The following is a 15,759-nucleotide window of genomic DNA, read 5'->3' on the forward strand; positions in this document are numbered from 1 at the left end:
TTCTTCTTCTTCTTCTTCTTCTTCTTCTTCTTCGAGTTTCAATTTGAAATTCAGCCAAAACCAAGTCTAAATCTTGACCAAAACCCCTCAAAATTGAGATATAAACTTCAAAACATATTCCCAATTATTTACAACAACACCCAATCAAAACAAATAATGATTTTTGAAAACTCAAATTTGAATTCAAAGCTTTTTAATGGCTGTCAATGATGGAATGACTGCTCTCTTGTCTCTTTGAAGGTTTGTTCTTCTTCATTGAGAAAATTTGAAGCTGAAGGTAAATGTGTGTATGAACTTTGAAGATTTGACTTCAATTTTGACTTGTTTTAGAAGAAAAAAACTTGAAATTGGACGTTAATGGAAGGGTGTTACATATGTTTCTCTGGTTTTAGTAGAGGGAATAATGAGTTTGAAATGTGGGTGTGGGGAGATACGTGGGTGAGGGTGTGGGTTTGGGAGAGAGAAATGTGGGGGGTGGGGGAGGAATATACGGTAGCGTTAATTAAGAAGTGATATACGATATATTAATTGTACAGTTAAAATACATTATGGTATAGAATTGATAATCAGGTATACTAAATGTAATTAATTCAAAATTCCATTATGGAACCCACGTGCCCAAATATCTTCATGTCGGGCTAGAAGGAGAACAAACCATTTAATACCGAATTAGTACTCAAAAATCGATTGACTTCAATCGCGCACGGCTTTTATTTTATTTTACTTTTTCTCGGCCAGTGAACATTCTTCTCCTCTGCGTACTCTCCCTCGGGCTCACTACACGCCGCGCAACCAAGTTGTAAGATCTCCGTCTCTTTATTCCAATTGATTCTTAGTGTACATTCGAATTATGAATAGGTTTTCTTTTTTCGTTTTGCATTTTATATGTTTCTCGTGCAATAACTGTTCTTTAGTTTATATTTCAGAAAGAAAAAAAGGAAAGGAATGGAGATTAACCATAATGACTGTATTTTAACTTAACTAGTTAAAAGGAGAGAATTATGCCATATATATGGAATAATTACCAGTAATATGTGAGTTTTGAGCAGTAGAAGTGAAAGTCGGAAAATTCAAGTAATTCACCAAAACCTTGCTACTTACTAAGGAATTCAAGTTTTGACCACCTCAAAATCTAATTGCATTTGAATTGAAGTGGTCTAAAGTATCCCTAATATTCATATTAGTCTATGACATCAACCCTTCACTTAAGGTTTGTATGTTTAGAGAACTTTATAATTGATATCTTTACATACAATATGCACAGGTCTATCTAGGGGTAAGAACGTAACTCGTGATGTGTTGATTAGGCGCACGTCACGACTTTGACTCATGCTACAAACAGAACTTGGTATTTAAGTGAAAAATGGTAGAGGGATGGACCCGTTGAACCAAATTTTGAACCGTGCGCCAGTTGCCACCGGCCCTCTGGGATTTCTCGGTCATTAAAAAACATATCATCTGCATTAGTTCATATTGGTCTTTGTGTTTCTTAAAAGTTATTATTCATTTTATTGTCCCCAAGAGGATGGTTGAGTGGTTGAGGAATAAAAGTTAAATCCTAGAGATGCTAAGCTTGAGTCACAACTATAATACTCAGCTTGATCAAAAAAATTACGCACAAACTGGTTCAAGCTCCACCGTCATATAAATAAAAAGTTAATACGCATTTTATTTGCTTCTCATGTAATAATGGCTCCGAAGTTTTGAAGGTGCACTAATCTGCCTTTGAGGTCCTCTATGCCTATCTTTTTGGAAAGAAAATGTAGGAATGAAAAGGAACGATAAAATGTTGTATTATGACTTTAAATGTACTGTCTTTCATTTCGTTTCGTTTTCTTTCCATTCCTTCAAACTTTCAGTAAGAGGAATAATTCCATAAAATATGGACTGCTTTTCATTACTTCATCAGTTTTCAGCACTAGAAAATGAAAACCATAAAATCCATGCAATATACCAAATTTCTTTATATATTGCAGCCGCAGAGTTCAAGTTCTGACCATCTGAAATCTAAAAATATCCCTTAAATCCAAATCAGTTTTTCACATAGACCACTGACTTAAGGTTCGTATGTAAGAGAACTTGATAAGTAATTTTCTTATTGAATATTAATTTCTGTTTCTGCCAAGATTGTTATTAGAGAATAGACTGTATTTTGTAGTCCTTCCTGTCAGATCGACTGCTATTATCCCAAATTCATTGGTCGTGCATCCATACGTTCTCGCGTTCCAAAGATTTTGAACTCAGGATCATCTCATTCTTGAAAGTTGATATAGATGAAGAGAAGACAAGCTGATCCAGTTCATTATACTGGTAAATATTTCAGCTTCAGAGAATTAATCTTCCTTTCTTATTCTGTTCACTTTAATGAGTTCTGTTGTACAAGGAACAAAGTGAAACATAATTCTATAGCTATCACCCTCTCATGTTGATGATTGTGGGTTTTCAGTTTCTCAAATGGATCCAGAAGCTGCACGCCATGCACGGGATTCACTGGATCTAGTATTTCACATGTCGAATATTCTTGACACTGGACTTGATCGTCACACTCTATCCGTTCTGATTGCTCTCTGTGAAATGGGTTTCAGCCCTGAGGCTTTGGCCGCTGTAGTTAAGGAGCTTCGCAGAGAAACATCAGTTTCTTCTTCTGCCGCAAAAACTGCTCCATCAGCACCTTAGAAAGATTTCTTTCAATCCTCTTAGATTGCTGAAAGTGGTAGGTACAATCTCAAGAGGGGCTCTTTTTTAACTTGTTTCTTTTTCCCTGTTGACTGATGTGTAAGTTGTTTGTTGTCTTTTCCTACTTTGGCATTAAACACAGTGTTTTACAAGTCTTGAGGTTTATATGGAGTGAGCCTTCTGGTTAATCCCTTATTATGCAAGCTTTGTTAGTTTCTGTTTCAACTTGTTGGTATCTGTATATTTCTTGACTATGTTGTAAAAGATTATGTCATTGCTAATAGTGTATAGATATCGAAAAGCTCAATCCAAAAATTGGCTAATTCTATCATCTTTTTGTCTGTTCAGTGTTTTCTTTCTATTCGAACTAATAAAAGGTTCAAACTGTCAGTTGAGTGTTCTGATATTGCCAACTTAGCTTATAAGCAAGTACTCATCAAGGGCTCGTTTTAACAGAGTTCAAAGTGATGTATTTACTGGTTAATTAACTTATTAGTAATAGGTTTTCTAGAGTTGAAGGTTTATTGAATTGTTGAAGAAACTTGGTTAGCAAATGATTTTTTTTTCATTGCATGACAATTGCCATTATTGTCTAATAACTCCAGTATCTGTTCAATCAATTGGGATGCACTCTAAAGGAAGTTGGCTTTCGTCCATTTGTTGTGTGGTTATTTCTGTTTTTTAGTAGCAGAATCCAGATTTATTTCGCTATATTTGTTCTCCACAGAACACAGAATTTTTTATTCCTGTTAAATGGACTACATTGTCATTGTCAGTTAGGAGCTTTAACTGAACAGCTCAATTAGATGAAGGTTCCTCGCGATGTAATTTGTACTTCTACGAAAATTGATAATTCGAGGATGGATAAGTATGATATCGAAATGGTGAACTTTAGGACACAAATAGTTACTGATGGCTCAAATAAAGTGAGTTGAGTCCTTGTTCAAATAAAGTGAGTTGACTCCTACTTCAAATATTCTCTTCTTTAAATAGATAAACGTGTTTTTTAAATTCCTTATGGCCAGTGGGGGAACATTATTATGCACATTGTAATACCTAGAGTCTTCGTGGAATAAAGCTTATGATTTTCAAGTAAAATTCAAAGTAGCTGCAGCTTATAATTTTCTGGTCATCTAATGTATAAGCAATTTGTCCTTAACCTCGGTGTAAATAAAATAAAATTTGTTTCTCTCACATGAAAGTATTATCAGAAGTCAGCGGTGACGGCTTATTCACCCATATACGTTGCACGGTGATCAACACAGTCAAATGATGGTACAAATATAGTCAAATTCAAAGTATCTTCTGTTTTTATCTAGTGGCTGCCTTTTGGTTTTGCAGTCATTCTGTTACCCAACTATCTGTTGCAAATGGGGGTGGAATTTGACGCCTACATCCTTGCAAATGAATCACACTGGTCATGCTTTGCTTATTTCAACCATCCATGATCACGTGAATTGGTTACCCTAAAGAGTTATATGAGGCATAACGAAGATTTTCTGTTTATGTTTCTCATCTGTCTAAGTTTTGATGGATAGAGTTATCCGATTGTATGTTGGTGAGAGGTAGTAGATACCTCCTGGAATTAGTCGATATGCACACAAAAGAAAACAGAACACTTCATGCTTTTCACATTGGATCAAGAATAAGATCAGACAAATGAAAAAGAGATTTTTTCCTACATATATTATATTACAAACTATTTTACCTAGTTTAACTGTACCTAGTTTAACTATGTTTTGCTAATTACCAAAACTAATTTTTTTTTTTTTTTTTTTTTTTTTTTTTTACAATTTTATACATTCCCCTTAAAAGGCTTCCAAACCTTGATTAGTGGGATTTAATTACTATCATTTTCCCCTTTTTCTTTTTATCTCCTCTCCTGATCTCTTCCTGTTCCTTGTTGCCTCCCTCATATTCTCCTAATCCTTCTCACCATTGGCTGATATATGACCAAACAAACCCTCCAATCTCTCCTCCTTCTCTTCTTTACCAAAGCAGCAAGAAACCATTTCAAACACCACCTACATTGTCGCGCCAGAAAACGGGCAACTGTTGGGCCAACCATTGGCAATGGCTCACCGGAAAACCATGGCAATAGCCTCATCTCTATTTTTTCTCCTTTAGCAAATCGAGCAAGAAAAGAAGAATATATAGTACAACAGTTTATAAGTTAGATACAAATTTCGTATTAATTTAATACAACTTTGGTATATCTACAACACCATATAAATTTGATACTATCTACAACAACATACAAATTAAATATAAATTTATACAACTATTCATACAATATATATCTTCTTTTCAACTTATCTATAACTTTTATATAATATTCTTACAAGTTTAATATAATTACAACAACATACAACTTAAATATGATTTTCATATAATATGTCTTTGTATGTATTTTGTATGTGGTTTATATGTATTTTATATATTGTGTGTTCTTCTTCCTCGTTGATTTTCAATCTGAAATTTTAACCCAAATCAACTCTAATCTTCACTTATCCTCTCTGCTCTCTTCTATACCACTAATCCCTCTTTTGTCACCTTTAAGCTATGGTTATTAGAGGTCTTGTGCTAATTTTTATATATGGAGTTTGTTTCGTTTTTGTGAATGGTTTTAATTGTGGGTTAAGACTAGTTTTAGGTGGTTTTGTTGTTGGGTTTTAATAGAGGAAGAACAAAGTCTTCTATGCAGGTTTTCACGGTGGCCGAGGTCGGCTTCACGACTGAACTCCGACATGGGTGTGTATGTTGGGGGCTGCGATACGTGAACTATGACGTGGGTGGGGGTTGGGATACCCTACCTGTGTAGGGATAACTTATATATATATATATATCTAAATTATGTTTGTGCTAGATATTACCCCGTTTATTTTACAGTTTTATGTTATTCGGTATAGTTTTATGTTCATATGTTCGATTATTAGTTTGATAACAACTAGATATCTCTCTTAGTATATGGTTAGCTTCCCAATTTCTTAACAATTCTGATGGATTAACTTGTAAATTCCTAGGAGAACCCGGTTAAGTAAAACCCGAAAATAATTAAGAAGGGTATAAGTGTTTAACCGTGGCCGGAATGAGATTAAAGAAATAAGAATTAAGAAAAGAGTTAAATCTTTAAAAGATTATATATATATATATATATATACATACTTTTCCTCCAGTCCATTGACACAAAAAGCCATCATTATGGTAATATATATACCTTTGGTTTAGAAATAGGTATAAAATTTGAGCGTCAGGGCCAGCGCCCCACGCTGGCCTGGACGCTCAAAATGTAAACGTGTCCTATTTCGATTAGGACTCGGTTATTTCGACCGTAGGATGTCTCCAACTCATATAAAAGCGAATCTAAACCTATTTTGAGAGGGGATGACGTTTTGGAGAGGAAAACACAAGCACAGAGCCGCTGTGGATCATCGAGTTTCATCTTTTCTTCCACCAATCTTTATAATTTTTATGTTTCTTTGTATGATTTGTTGTTTGGCTACCATGTCTATGTGGAGCTAAACTTCACATCTAGGGTTGTGGTTCTTTCATGACTATTGTTATTCGAATATTGATTTTTCTTTCTTGATTTATCATATTGGTTTATTTATTCAATCTCGCACTTAATTATTTGATTGCTTGATCACCAATTGAATACTATCTACGAATGTAGAGTTGAACTCGAAAGTGGGAATTCTAGATTGCATATAGGATCGAGTAGAGCAAGTTCTTGAACCGGGGCATCGGGGAATGGATTCGCGGTTAGAATAGACATATACCTAATTGTCTTGCTTGGTTGATGTACAGGAAATATGAATGCGTTCTTGTTAGTTCTAATTCCATAGACATATAAGTGTTAGGTTAGCTTGAATAGGCGATTAAGAACTCGACAAATTCTTATGAGTGATATTAACCCTGTCAACCAATAAGTTAGATAAATTAGTTAGTCAATTTAATTGAAGAATACAATAGGAATGTTAGATAGCCCATAACCCTAGATCGTTTTCATAACATTAATAACATAAAAATCTGCTCTTCCTCTATTCAAAGTTCATTATTTGTTTTTTCTTTATTTTGATTAGTTTAGAATCAAATATTTCTAGGTTTAAATCTTGCTTAGATAATTAGGATAGTCTAATTTATTTAATAGTTAATCACAATTCCTCGTGGGTTCGACATCCGACTTTTAGTCACTTTATTACTTGACGACCACGTATACTTGCGTGTGCGTCTGGCCGCAACAAGTTTTTGGCGACGTTGCCGGGGACTTAAAAATTAGCTATTTTTCTAGATTAGACTTTTAATATTATCCATTTTTTTGTATATATTTTATTTTTATAAATATTTAATATTTTCTCTTAGTGTGTTTCTAGTTCTCTCAACATGACATATGGGATGAAATATATGGAGGGTAACCTTATTGACAAAGACGCTTGGTTGACGGAAGACTTTTATGGCACGAATTTTTGGGCTTGTCATGGCCTGACCTCTTGGAGATTTGAATTTGAATATGGGAGTAAGGGTTGGTATTGGGATGGATATTCTTGATTAGGCGAATATGCGGAACGATGTTGTCTTCTAACAACGTTGGTGAATGATTGGTCTATGGAGAGAGATGAACTTGCACATAAAATTGATAATTTTGGCTTGGATGTACATAACTTAGATGCAGATTTGAGTGCAAAGGTTGATGCGTGTAACACCCAACAATTTAATAATGAGTTGTGTGAAGCTAAAAAAATCTTCTAGACCAAATTGAGGAGCTAAAATGAGAATACCAATCACTAGACCATGTTTTTCTTGAGGATGTCAATATTGAGAAGAGTGCTCTAGAGTCATATGAGGGAGTAAATAACATCACTTTGGGAGACTTAGGTGTGTGTAAATATGGGGATGCAAATAGTAGTAAAATTCATGAGTTAGGGCGCATTAGACCTTGTTCCAATCATTTTTCCACATTGTGTTTAGACAGTAAGATAGTAATCGAGCCATCTGAGCCTATGAGGGAGTCAAAGGGTGAGTGTGAGAGTGTATATATTCTTGAATTAGTTGTGCCAAAAAGCAAAAATCACATTCCTCATCTTAAGGCCGAGAAGTGTAGAGTGAAAAATTTATTACTTTGCCTGGTTATCTTTGTAGCCCCACCAAAAGAGCATAGCCACAGACTGGATGCACTGTTAGGGGTACAATTCATAAGTTCAAGGTGGAGGCAAAAAGTGGTCCAACTCGTGCCGCGACTTTAAAATAGGCGCTTGTTGGGAGGCAACCCAGCTTTACTGCTTTCTTTTAATTTTATTTACTTTTTTATTTTGTTATTTTTCTATTATTTTTGTAGTGTTATTTTATTTTATAGGATTATGAGCATAGGAAGATAGCCATTAGACGTGTGCAAAAGTGAGCTAGTCGGTTGGAACTAGTGTGAGGTACCCGCACAAAGGACCATCCTCAGGAGAAGCCTGAGTATCCCGTGAGCTGCTATTGCTTCGGCCTTTGGCCTTTCAAGGAGTTTCTTGTCCACTCTTGTTATTATTTTGCTTTATTTGTGCATTGGAGACACTGCACTCTTTTAAGTGTGTGGTGGGAGAATTTCTTTATATAATTAATAGTAGTATGTTAGAAAATGTTAACTTCTTATTTTGATTTTAGCTTCTTATTTTTGTTTTCGTAGTTGTTTAGTATTTTAGTAGCTTAATTTTTTTTTTTAATTTTTAAATGTGGAAAATTTTTGAAAAGGTAGAAAAATTAAACTTTTCCCGACGATGGATCTCCTAGACAGTTTTCTTCAGGGATTAAAGTCTAAACAAAAATCCAAAAATATGTCTTTTAGCTTTTTTTAGGTAGTAATAATCCCCTGTGATTTTTCTTTGTGCCTCGGTTCTTTTCCACGGGATGTAGTTTGAACCGGGTAGTAGTGTTTCCTTTTTTTTTTTTTAATTTTTAGAGTAGATTAGAATTTAGGGAATAAATGGAGGAAGAAAGATGAGATTCCTAGGTGCCTTGACTTGTTTGATAGTAACATATTTAGGCTTTGGCATGTGTAGTATCTTCCCTATATTTGAAGTTGATCATGATGCCTTTATAAATCAGATTGCATGTCTCGTGACGCCTATGTCTCAGTTTCTTGACTTATGCTCACTATGTGCTTAATGCTTAATATCTTGTGGCTCCGTGAATACTTGCATTAGTTGAGAGTCGGAATGGGACCGTCCTTAGTCAGTCATATGCCATGTGTGAAGTGAGATTTTTGTGTAGTCCATGTCATTGTACTTGTGTCTAGAACTTGCCCAGTATGTGAGTTGAAGCGAAATTTGAGGTGATGCTCGGTTTGAAAAATAATTTTCGGCTTTTTTTGATCTTTTTGAGTTTATTGCTTATCAAAAATAAAATTTATCCTAGTTACCCCTTTTGAGCCTATAGACTTTTATTTGGCACCCACATTACAAGCTTATACCTTTTTGTTCTTAATTGATATTGTTTTGATCCTTTTACCTCTTAAAGAACTTTAATTGTGAAATGAGCGCTAAAAGAAGTAAGAAGGGACTAAGTGTAAGGTGGCTTCTGAGTGGAACCAATGAAAGGAAGAAAGGTGCACCTGTTTTGTAAAAGAATACACCACTAGTAGAAATTGCAAAAGAAACAAAAAGGAAAAAAATCTATAGATGAATAAATTGGTATCTTATTATTGCTAGTGGGTATGGATTAAAGTAGTGCTTAAAGAAAGAGGGAACGTTGTTAGGGATGATTTTAGTTGTGAAACTAAAATTGGGATTGAAAAAATTGAGCTTACAGTTGATTATGTGATGTGTTAAAGTGCTTAGGAGGGTGAACCACTATTCCTATATATCTTACCCATTCCTTAGCCCACACTACAATCATGAAAAAGTCCTAATTAATTTTAGATCGAGTGAGCCTACATTAGTAGATATTTACATTAAGGGCAAGCCTATGATACCAATTACATGCATGTGACTTCTTTTGTGAGAGTGAGCAATTTTCTTTGATATATGTGAGCATGAGATTCGAATGTGTGGATTGATTTTACTCTCTTTGTTCTTGTTGTGAGGGCACATGGTTTCACGAGGGATAGGTAACATTATTAGACTTCTCTAGGATGTTAGGTTTTCAAGTGAAAAGTGCATTGTGACATTGAGTCAGTTTGTGAGGCTATGATTCTTATGAGCATGTTGTCTTTGTTTGAATATTTTTGAAGTATGGCATAAGTAAAGTGAAGTATGTAGTGATTGCATATGCTAAGAGTTTAATTGTTGCTATCAACCATGGTCATTGGTATAGAGTGCTCAAAAATAGAGTTACTTGTTGGTTGACTCGAGGACGAGCAATATTTAAGTGTGGGGTGTTGATGTTTGTCTTAATGTATGTATATTTGGATATATATATATATATCGCCTCATATTATGCTCATGTTTCATAGATTTCGGATGTATAATATGATGATTTGTACTCATTTGTGGTATTTCTATGTGTAGGAATCATTCGGATGCAATTTGGGATGAAATGACACTAATTGGAGCGAAATTGGGAAGAAAAGCCAAAAAGAAAAATTTGAGGGCCACAGCCAGCGTGGGACTTACAGAATGTATAAAATTGAGCGCTAGGGCCAGCGCCCTACGCTGTCCTGGATGCTCAAAACGTAAACATGTCCTATTTCGATTAGGACTTGGTTATTTCGACCCTAGGACGCCTCCAACTCATATAAAAGCCAATCTAAACCTATTTTGAGAGGGGAGGACATTTTGGAGAGAAAACACAAGCATAGAGCCGCCGTGGATCATTGGGTTTCATCTTTTCTTCCACCAAACTTTGTAATTTTATGTTTCTTTGTATGATTTGTTGTTTGGCTACAATGTCGTGGAGCTAAACTTCACATTTTAGGGTTGTGGTTCTTTCATTACTATTGTTATTCGAATATTGATTTTGCTTTCTTGATTTATCATATTGGTTTATTTATTCAATCCTTCACTTAATTATTTGATTGCTTGATCACCAATTAAATACTATCTACGAATGTAGAGTTGATCTAGAAAGTGGAAATTCTAGGTTGCATATAGGATTGAGTAGAACAAGTTCTTGAACCTGGGCATCGGGGAATGGATTCGCGGTTAGGATATGCATATATCTAATTGCCTTGTTTGGTTGATGTACCGAAAATATGAATGCGTTCTTGTTAGTTCTAATTCCATAGATATATAGGTGTTAGGTTAGCTTGAATAGGCGAGTAAGAACTCGACAGATTCTTATGAGCGATATTATCCCTGTCAACCATTAAGCTAGATAAATTAGTTAGTCAATTTAATTGAAGAATACAATAGGAATGTTAGATAGCTCATAACCTAGATCGTTTTCATAACATCGATAACATAAAAATCTGCTCTTTCTCTATTCAAAGTTCATTATTTGTTTTTTCTTTATTTTGATTAGTTTAGAATTAAATATTTCTAGGTTTAGTTCTTGTTTAGATAATTAGGATAATCTAATTTAGTTTATAGTTAGTCACAAATACTCATGGGTTCGACATCCGACTTTTAGTCACTTTATTACTTGACGACCGCGTATACTTACGTGTGCGTTTGGCCGCAACAGGGAAGCAAAAGACAAGAGAGAATTCAGAACAAGAGAGAAATGATTTGTATTTACTTCAAAAGTGTGTTCCCACTATTACAAACTATTATTTATACAAGTGGAATCTGAAATTAAAATGTGAAACATGATGGAAATAGAGAAAACAGAATAACTACTTTTCCTCCAAAACAAAATGTTCAAATAATCCTACTCAGCTTCCACGTCAACTGTTGTTGTGATATGTGTATCCCCATTTTGACTTTCGAATGCATAAACTCTCTACTAGATAATCAATCTTCCTATTATTTTTCTCAGGTCGTCCTCTCCCCCATCACCGGTACAATACGTAGAGAGAAACCCCGAAGATCAATTGACACACTTTTGATATGCTCAATAGGTACAACTCTTATTGTAGGTGGCTAAATAGAAAAATCTAATAAGTTTAAGTGGCCATGTATGTGTTCAGTCTAAAGCAACTGATCGATTTGTAATCATCCAATACAGGAGTATGAAAATACTATGGCATATATAGTGTGCGTTTGTACATAACAACTGTAAAATTTCGAAAAAAAAAGTGGAAAAAAATTTAAGTGAAAATGGTGTTTGAAAATTAGAGTTGTGTTTGGACATGAATACAATTTGGAGCTATTTTTTAATTTTTGTGATTGATTTGAAATAAAAATTTTGAAAATATTTTTTTTGAGTTTTTCAAATTTTCGAAAAATTGCGAAATTTATCTTCAAGTAAAATTTAAAATTTTCAAGACCAAACACCGATTCTGAAAATAGTGGTATTAGCTCCTACTATGACTTCATTGGGTGGTATTAGCACTATGTGCTCATTCCCTTGAAGAAGGAAAAGAGGCATGCACAACTATGACAATTGTGACTAGGACTCTCTTGCAATACTGTAGGATCAGTTTTACGACCAGAATGATGGCCATGCATTGCTCCATCACTTCTGAGATGTCTACTAATACAATGGCCTCAACACGACTCAAGGTGACAATACACGATAATGCAGGCACAAAAATTCTTAACATGGTAGTGTCTAAGGTCACAAGAAGAAGGTACTGGGAAAGAATTTGGTGGATGCGTATAGCGGACAACTATAGATCACCTTGGATATTGATTTCAATTCAACAGGATAGATGGACAAAACAGGAAAGAATTTTTCTACGGTACTTAACAAGAATCATCACAAGAGGGAGAAAAAAGGAAATCAAATTGGCTAAAGAACTCAAAGAAAAGCGGCAAAAAATGAACCACCGATAAGAAGCTACATGGTTATATTAGATCGTATGTGATATCAATAATGAGTTCAGTGCTCAATATTGGTAATAGGTTCTATGTAATCATCGTATTTTATTTCTTTCATGTTGTAAGACCACCTGACACTATGTTTCATTTTTTATTTTTTATATATATAAAACTAGCCCTAGGCAATGCCTAGTGGATTGCCAAAAAAAAAGAAAATAGTGAAATTTTTGGGTGGAAAAAGTGAAAAATTTCTTATGGCAAAACGGGCCCCTATTTTCTCATATCTACAAATTACTTCTTTCCTTTGGGCATAACTTTGGAGACCTATGAAATACTTTTTTCTTTGATCATCGTAAAATTCCTCTATGTAATATCAGCCTTTCAAAGTTAAGAATAAGAACGAGTAAAAATCAGAAACACCATGTTTCGTGCTCTTCATTTTCCAGTGTGGTTGGCAAAAGTCACCGACCATCTTGTATGGGTGAAAAAATATCTTAGTTTAAGTTCAGATCATATCAGCATTAAGAGAGCCTTCAAGGATTACCACGTTTCAGAGAATGACTTCGACAAAAGGCATGTTCATGGTCGAAGTGATCTCATAAGAGATGAAGGGTGGGGTCGAGGAGTCAACGTAGATCAAGGTCGAGGATGAACACTCGTCTTAAACAGAGTAATAACGGCTAGTTTTATGACAGGTTAAGGAGAAAATTCCAGTGGATATTCTATGTATATTTACTACTAGGGTTTTATGGCACATGTTCCCTTATAAATAGAAAGAGACATAGTTATAGGGGACATGAAATATTCATTTGTAAGACAACACATTAACATTCTCTGAAAAATCTTGCTTTATTGCACACATACAAAATATACCTTTTTCTTGAGATTCTTGTCTATCTTTTTCCCTACGATCCAAGAAGAATCCGAATATTCAAAGGCTCATCCGTCATTCATCATTGTCATAAAGAATATCCACTATTCTCACCACAGATGCTGGAGTCTAAAGGTTTCAAGTTGAGTAGGTCAAAAACTTAGTAGTTGGATTGCAAGTTCAACGATGGGATATATGAAGAAGAAGTGGAAGTGAAGATTGGTACTCAACTCATCCCCAAAAGAGATAGTTTCAAGCATCTTGGGTCTATTATTGAAGGCAACGGGGAGATCGACAAGGATGTTACTCATCGTATTGGAGCAGAGTGGATGAGATGGAGGCTAGCTTCTGGGGTTTTTTGTGATAAGAATGTGCCACCTGGACTTAAGGGCAAGCTCTATAGAGTGGTGGTTAGACCGACTATATTGTATGGGGATGAATGCTGGCTCGTTAAGAAGTCCCATGTTCAGAAGATGAAAGTAGCTGAAATGAGGATATTGAGATGGATGTGTGGGCATACTAAGAAGGGCAAGATTAGGAATGAAGTTATTAGGGACAAGGTAGGAGTGGAATCCATGGAGGACAAGTTGCAGGAGACGTTGAGATGGTTTGGGCATGTGAAGAGGAGAGACACAGATGCTCCGGTCAGGAGGTGTGAGGGGTTGTCAATGGCGGGTCTGAGAAAGGGAAGGGGTAGGCTAAAAAAGTATTAGGGAGAAGTATTTAGGTAGAATATGTCATTGCTTAAGCTTACCGAAGGTATGACCCACGATAGGAAGGTGTGAAGGTCGATGATTAGCAATGTAGGTTGACTGATAGTAGTATATTCCTCCTAGGCTTACTTGTAGTACTAGGATTATTTTTGTATTATCTTATCATGGTTCTTTATTATTACATGTTGTGTCATTCGCGCTCATTACCATATTACATTGTTGTTATTATTGTTTGCTACTTGGCTGCTTTATCTTATCTCCACTGTTCCCTGAGCCGAGGGTCTATCAAAAACAACCTCTCTACCTTTATAAGATAGAGGTAAGGTATGCGTACACACTACCCTCTTCAGACCCCATTTATGGGATTATACTTGATTTATTATTATTGTTGTTGTCACATGTTCTTATTTACTTAAATGTCATTCATTTCTATTTATTGTTATTTAGTGTTATCTCCTTCATTTTGGGTCATTGAGTATCACTAGTATTATCATCACTTATTGCTACTTAGATAATATACGTACTATCTTGCTACAAAATCGATTAATATATTTTTTGGACATTAATATTGGTTAAGACTAACTCTATTTTATTAAATCTAATTGTTTAAACCCAAATCAAAATTTTGGGTCAAATAGTTTGGCCCATGTGGGGACTTCTTAGCTAATCTTTTTGTTTCCATTAGAGCTACAACTCATGTGACTTGCTAACATAACGATATACAAGGTTTTTCTCCTTCTCTGCACATATAGAATTTACATGGTAGGTAACTAAGGAAGCGAAACTAAGGCGGCAGGTGATGTCCCGGGCAACCTCATGAACGCTATCAACGAGAGCTATGAAATACAGGGCGATGATGTGACATCCTCTTCCTCCCCGAGGCATGAGAGGTCGCCTCTCCCTCATTGCAGCACAATGAAACTAAATGGGAAAAGGGCTTCCACGTCCACAGGAGAAGTGACACCACCTGCCATAAAAAAGCTAAGCATGGATGACCGATACCTTAGTAAGCGTGCTTAACAAACAAGCCCCATGCATGACTATAGAAACCATGAGATCCCAAACGGTACAACAAGGAGACGAATATGGCGATCAACCAGACCTTCCAACGCCAGGTATAACACACAATGTTACTGACAGTGCATGTGATAGTATCCTCGCTTCTTTTTAGAAAAGAATGGAAGAAATGGAGAATGAGAAAAAAACGTTCAGAGACCAAATGAAAGAACACCAAGAACAAGTCGAAAAGAGGTTTGTAGACCATCAGTATAGAGAGAAAGTAGCCCCACATGCCATACCAAAGGCATTCAAAATGCCTCCATATCTAAGGATAAACAATGGGACAACCGACCCCGAAGACCACGTGCCTCATTACGTCACTGTCGTGAAAGGCAATGACCTCACCAAGGAATATGTGTCCTCCATTTTGCTGAAGGAATTCGGCAAAAGCCTCTATGGAGGAGCATTAGAAAACGTTCAAAGAATTGACTGATATGTTTGTGACGGTGCACGTCGGTGCCAAGAAAGCCAAAACAAAAGTAAACTTCATCTTCACCATCAAGCAATCCATAGGAGAGGGACTAAGGGACTTCCTCGCCTGATTCAATAAGGTGAGGATGTCCTTACCAAATGTGTCCAAAGGGATAACAACCATAGCCTT

The 15,759-nt window shown here is 35.6% G+C and overlaps 1 protein-coding gene across 6 annotated transcripts; it reads left to right on the forward strand.

The window, feature by feature from the left end:
• The first annotated feature begins 665 nt into the window (after nt 1–665).
• LOC107818935 (mitotic-spindle organizing protein 1B-like) lies at nt 666–2,864 on the forward strand. 6 transcript variants are annotated; one of them, XM_016645017.2, is made up of 4 exons: nt 696–799; nt 1,977–2,061; nt 2,159–2,310; nt 2,447–2,864. In XM_016645017.2, the coding sequence occupies exons 3-4, from the start codon at nt 2,274–2,276 to the stop codon at nt 2,674–2,676; spliced, it is 267 nt and encodes an 88-aa protein (XP_016500503.2). In that variant the 5' UTR covers nt 696–799; nt 1,977–2,061; nt 2,159–2,273; the 3' UTR covers nt 2,677–2,864. The 6 variants fall into 6 exon arrangements, 5 of the variants coding, with proteins under 5 accessions (XP_016500502.2, XP_016500501.2, XP_075075772.1 ...); XM_016645016.2 differs by lacking the exon at nt 1,977–2,061 and having other exon boundaries at nt 666–799; XM_016645015.2 differs by lacking the exon at nt 1,977–2,061 and having other exon boundaries at nt 687–799; nt 2,172–2,310.
• The last annotated feature ends 12,895 nt before the right edge of the window (nt 2,865–15,759 follow it).

This window comes from Nicotiana tabacum, chromosome 8, assembly GCF_000715075.1.
Source record: "Nicotiana tabacum cultivar K326 chromosome 8, ASM71507v2, whole genome shotgun sequence".
Classification (NCBI taxonomy): Eukaryota; Viridiplantae; Streptophyta; class Magnoliopsida; order Solanales; family Solanaceae; genus Nicotiana; species Nicotiana tabacum.

What these genes read in the sequence shown, in the direction of transcription:
- LOC107818935 (XM_016645016.2), top strand. Translation starts at nt 2,274, where the DNA reads ATGAAGAGAAGACAAGCTGATCCAGTTCATTATACTG. An exon ending in TGATCCAGTTCATTATACTG is followed by an intron (nt 2,311 to 2,446) that starts GTAAATATTTCA and finishes GTGGGTTTTCAG; the next exon opens with TTTCTCAAATGGATCCAGAA.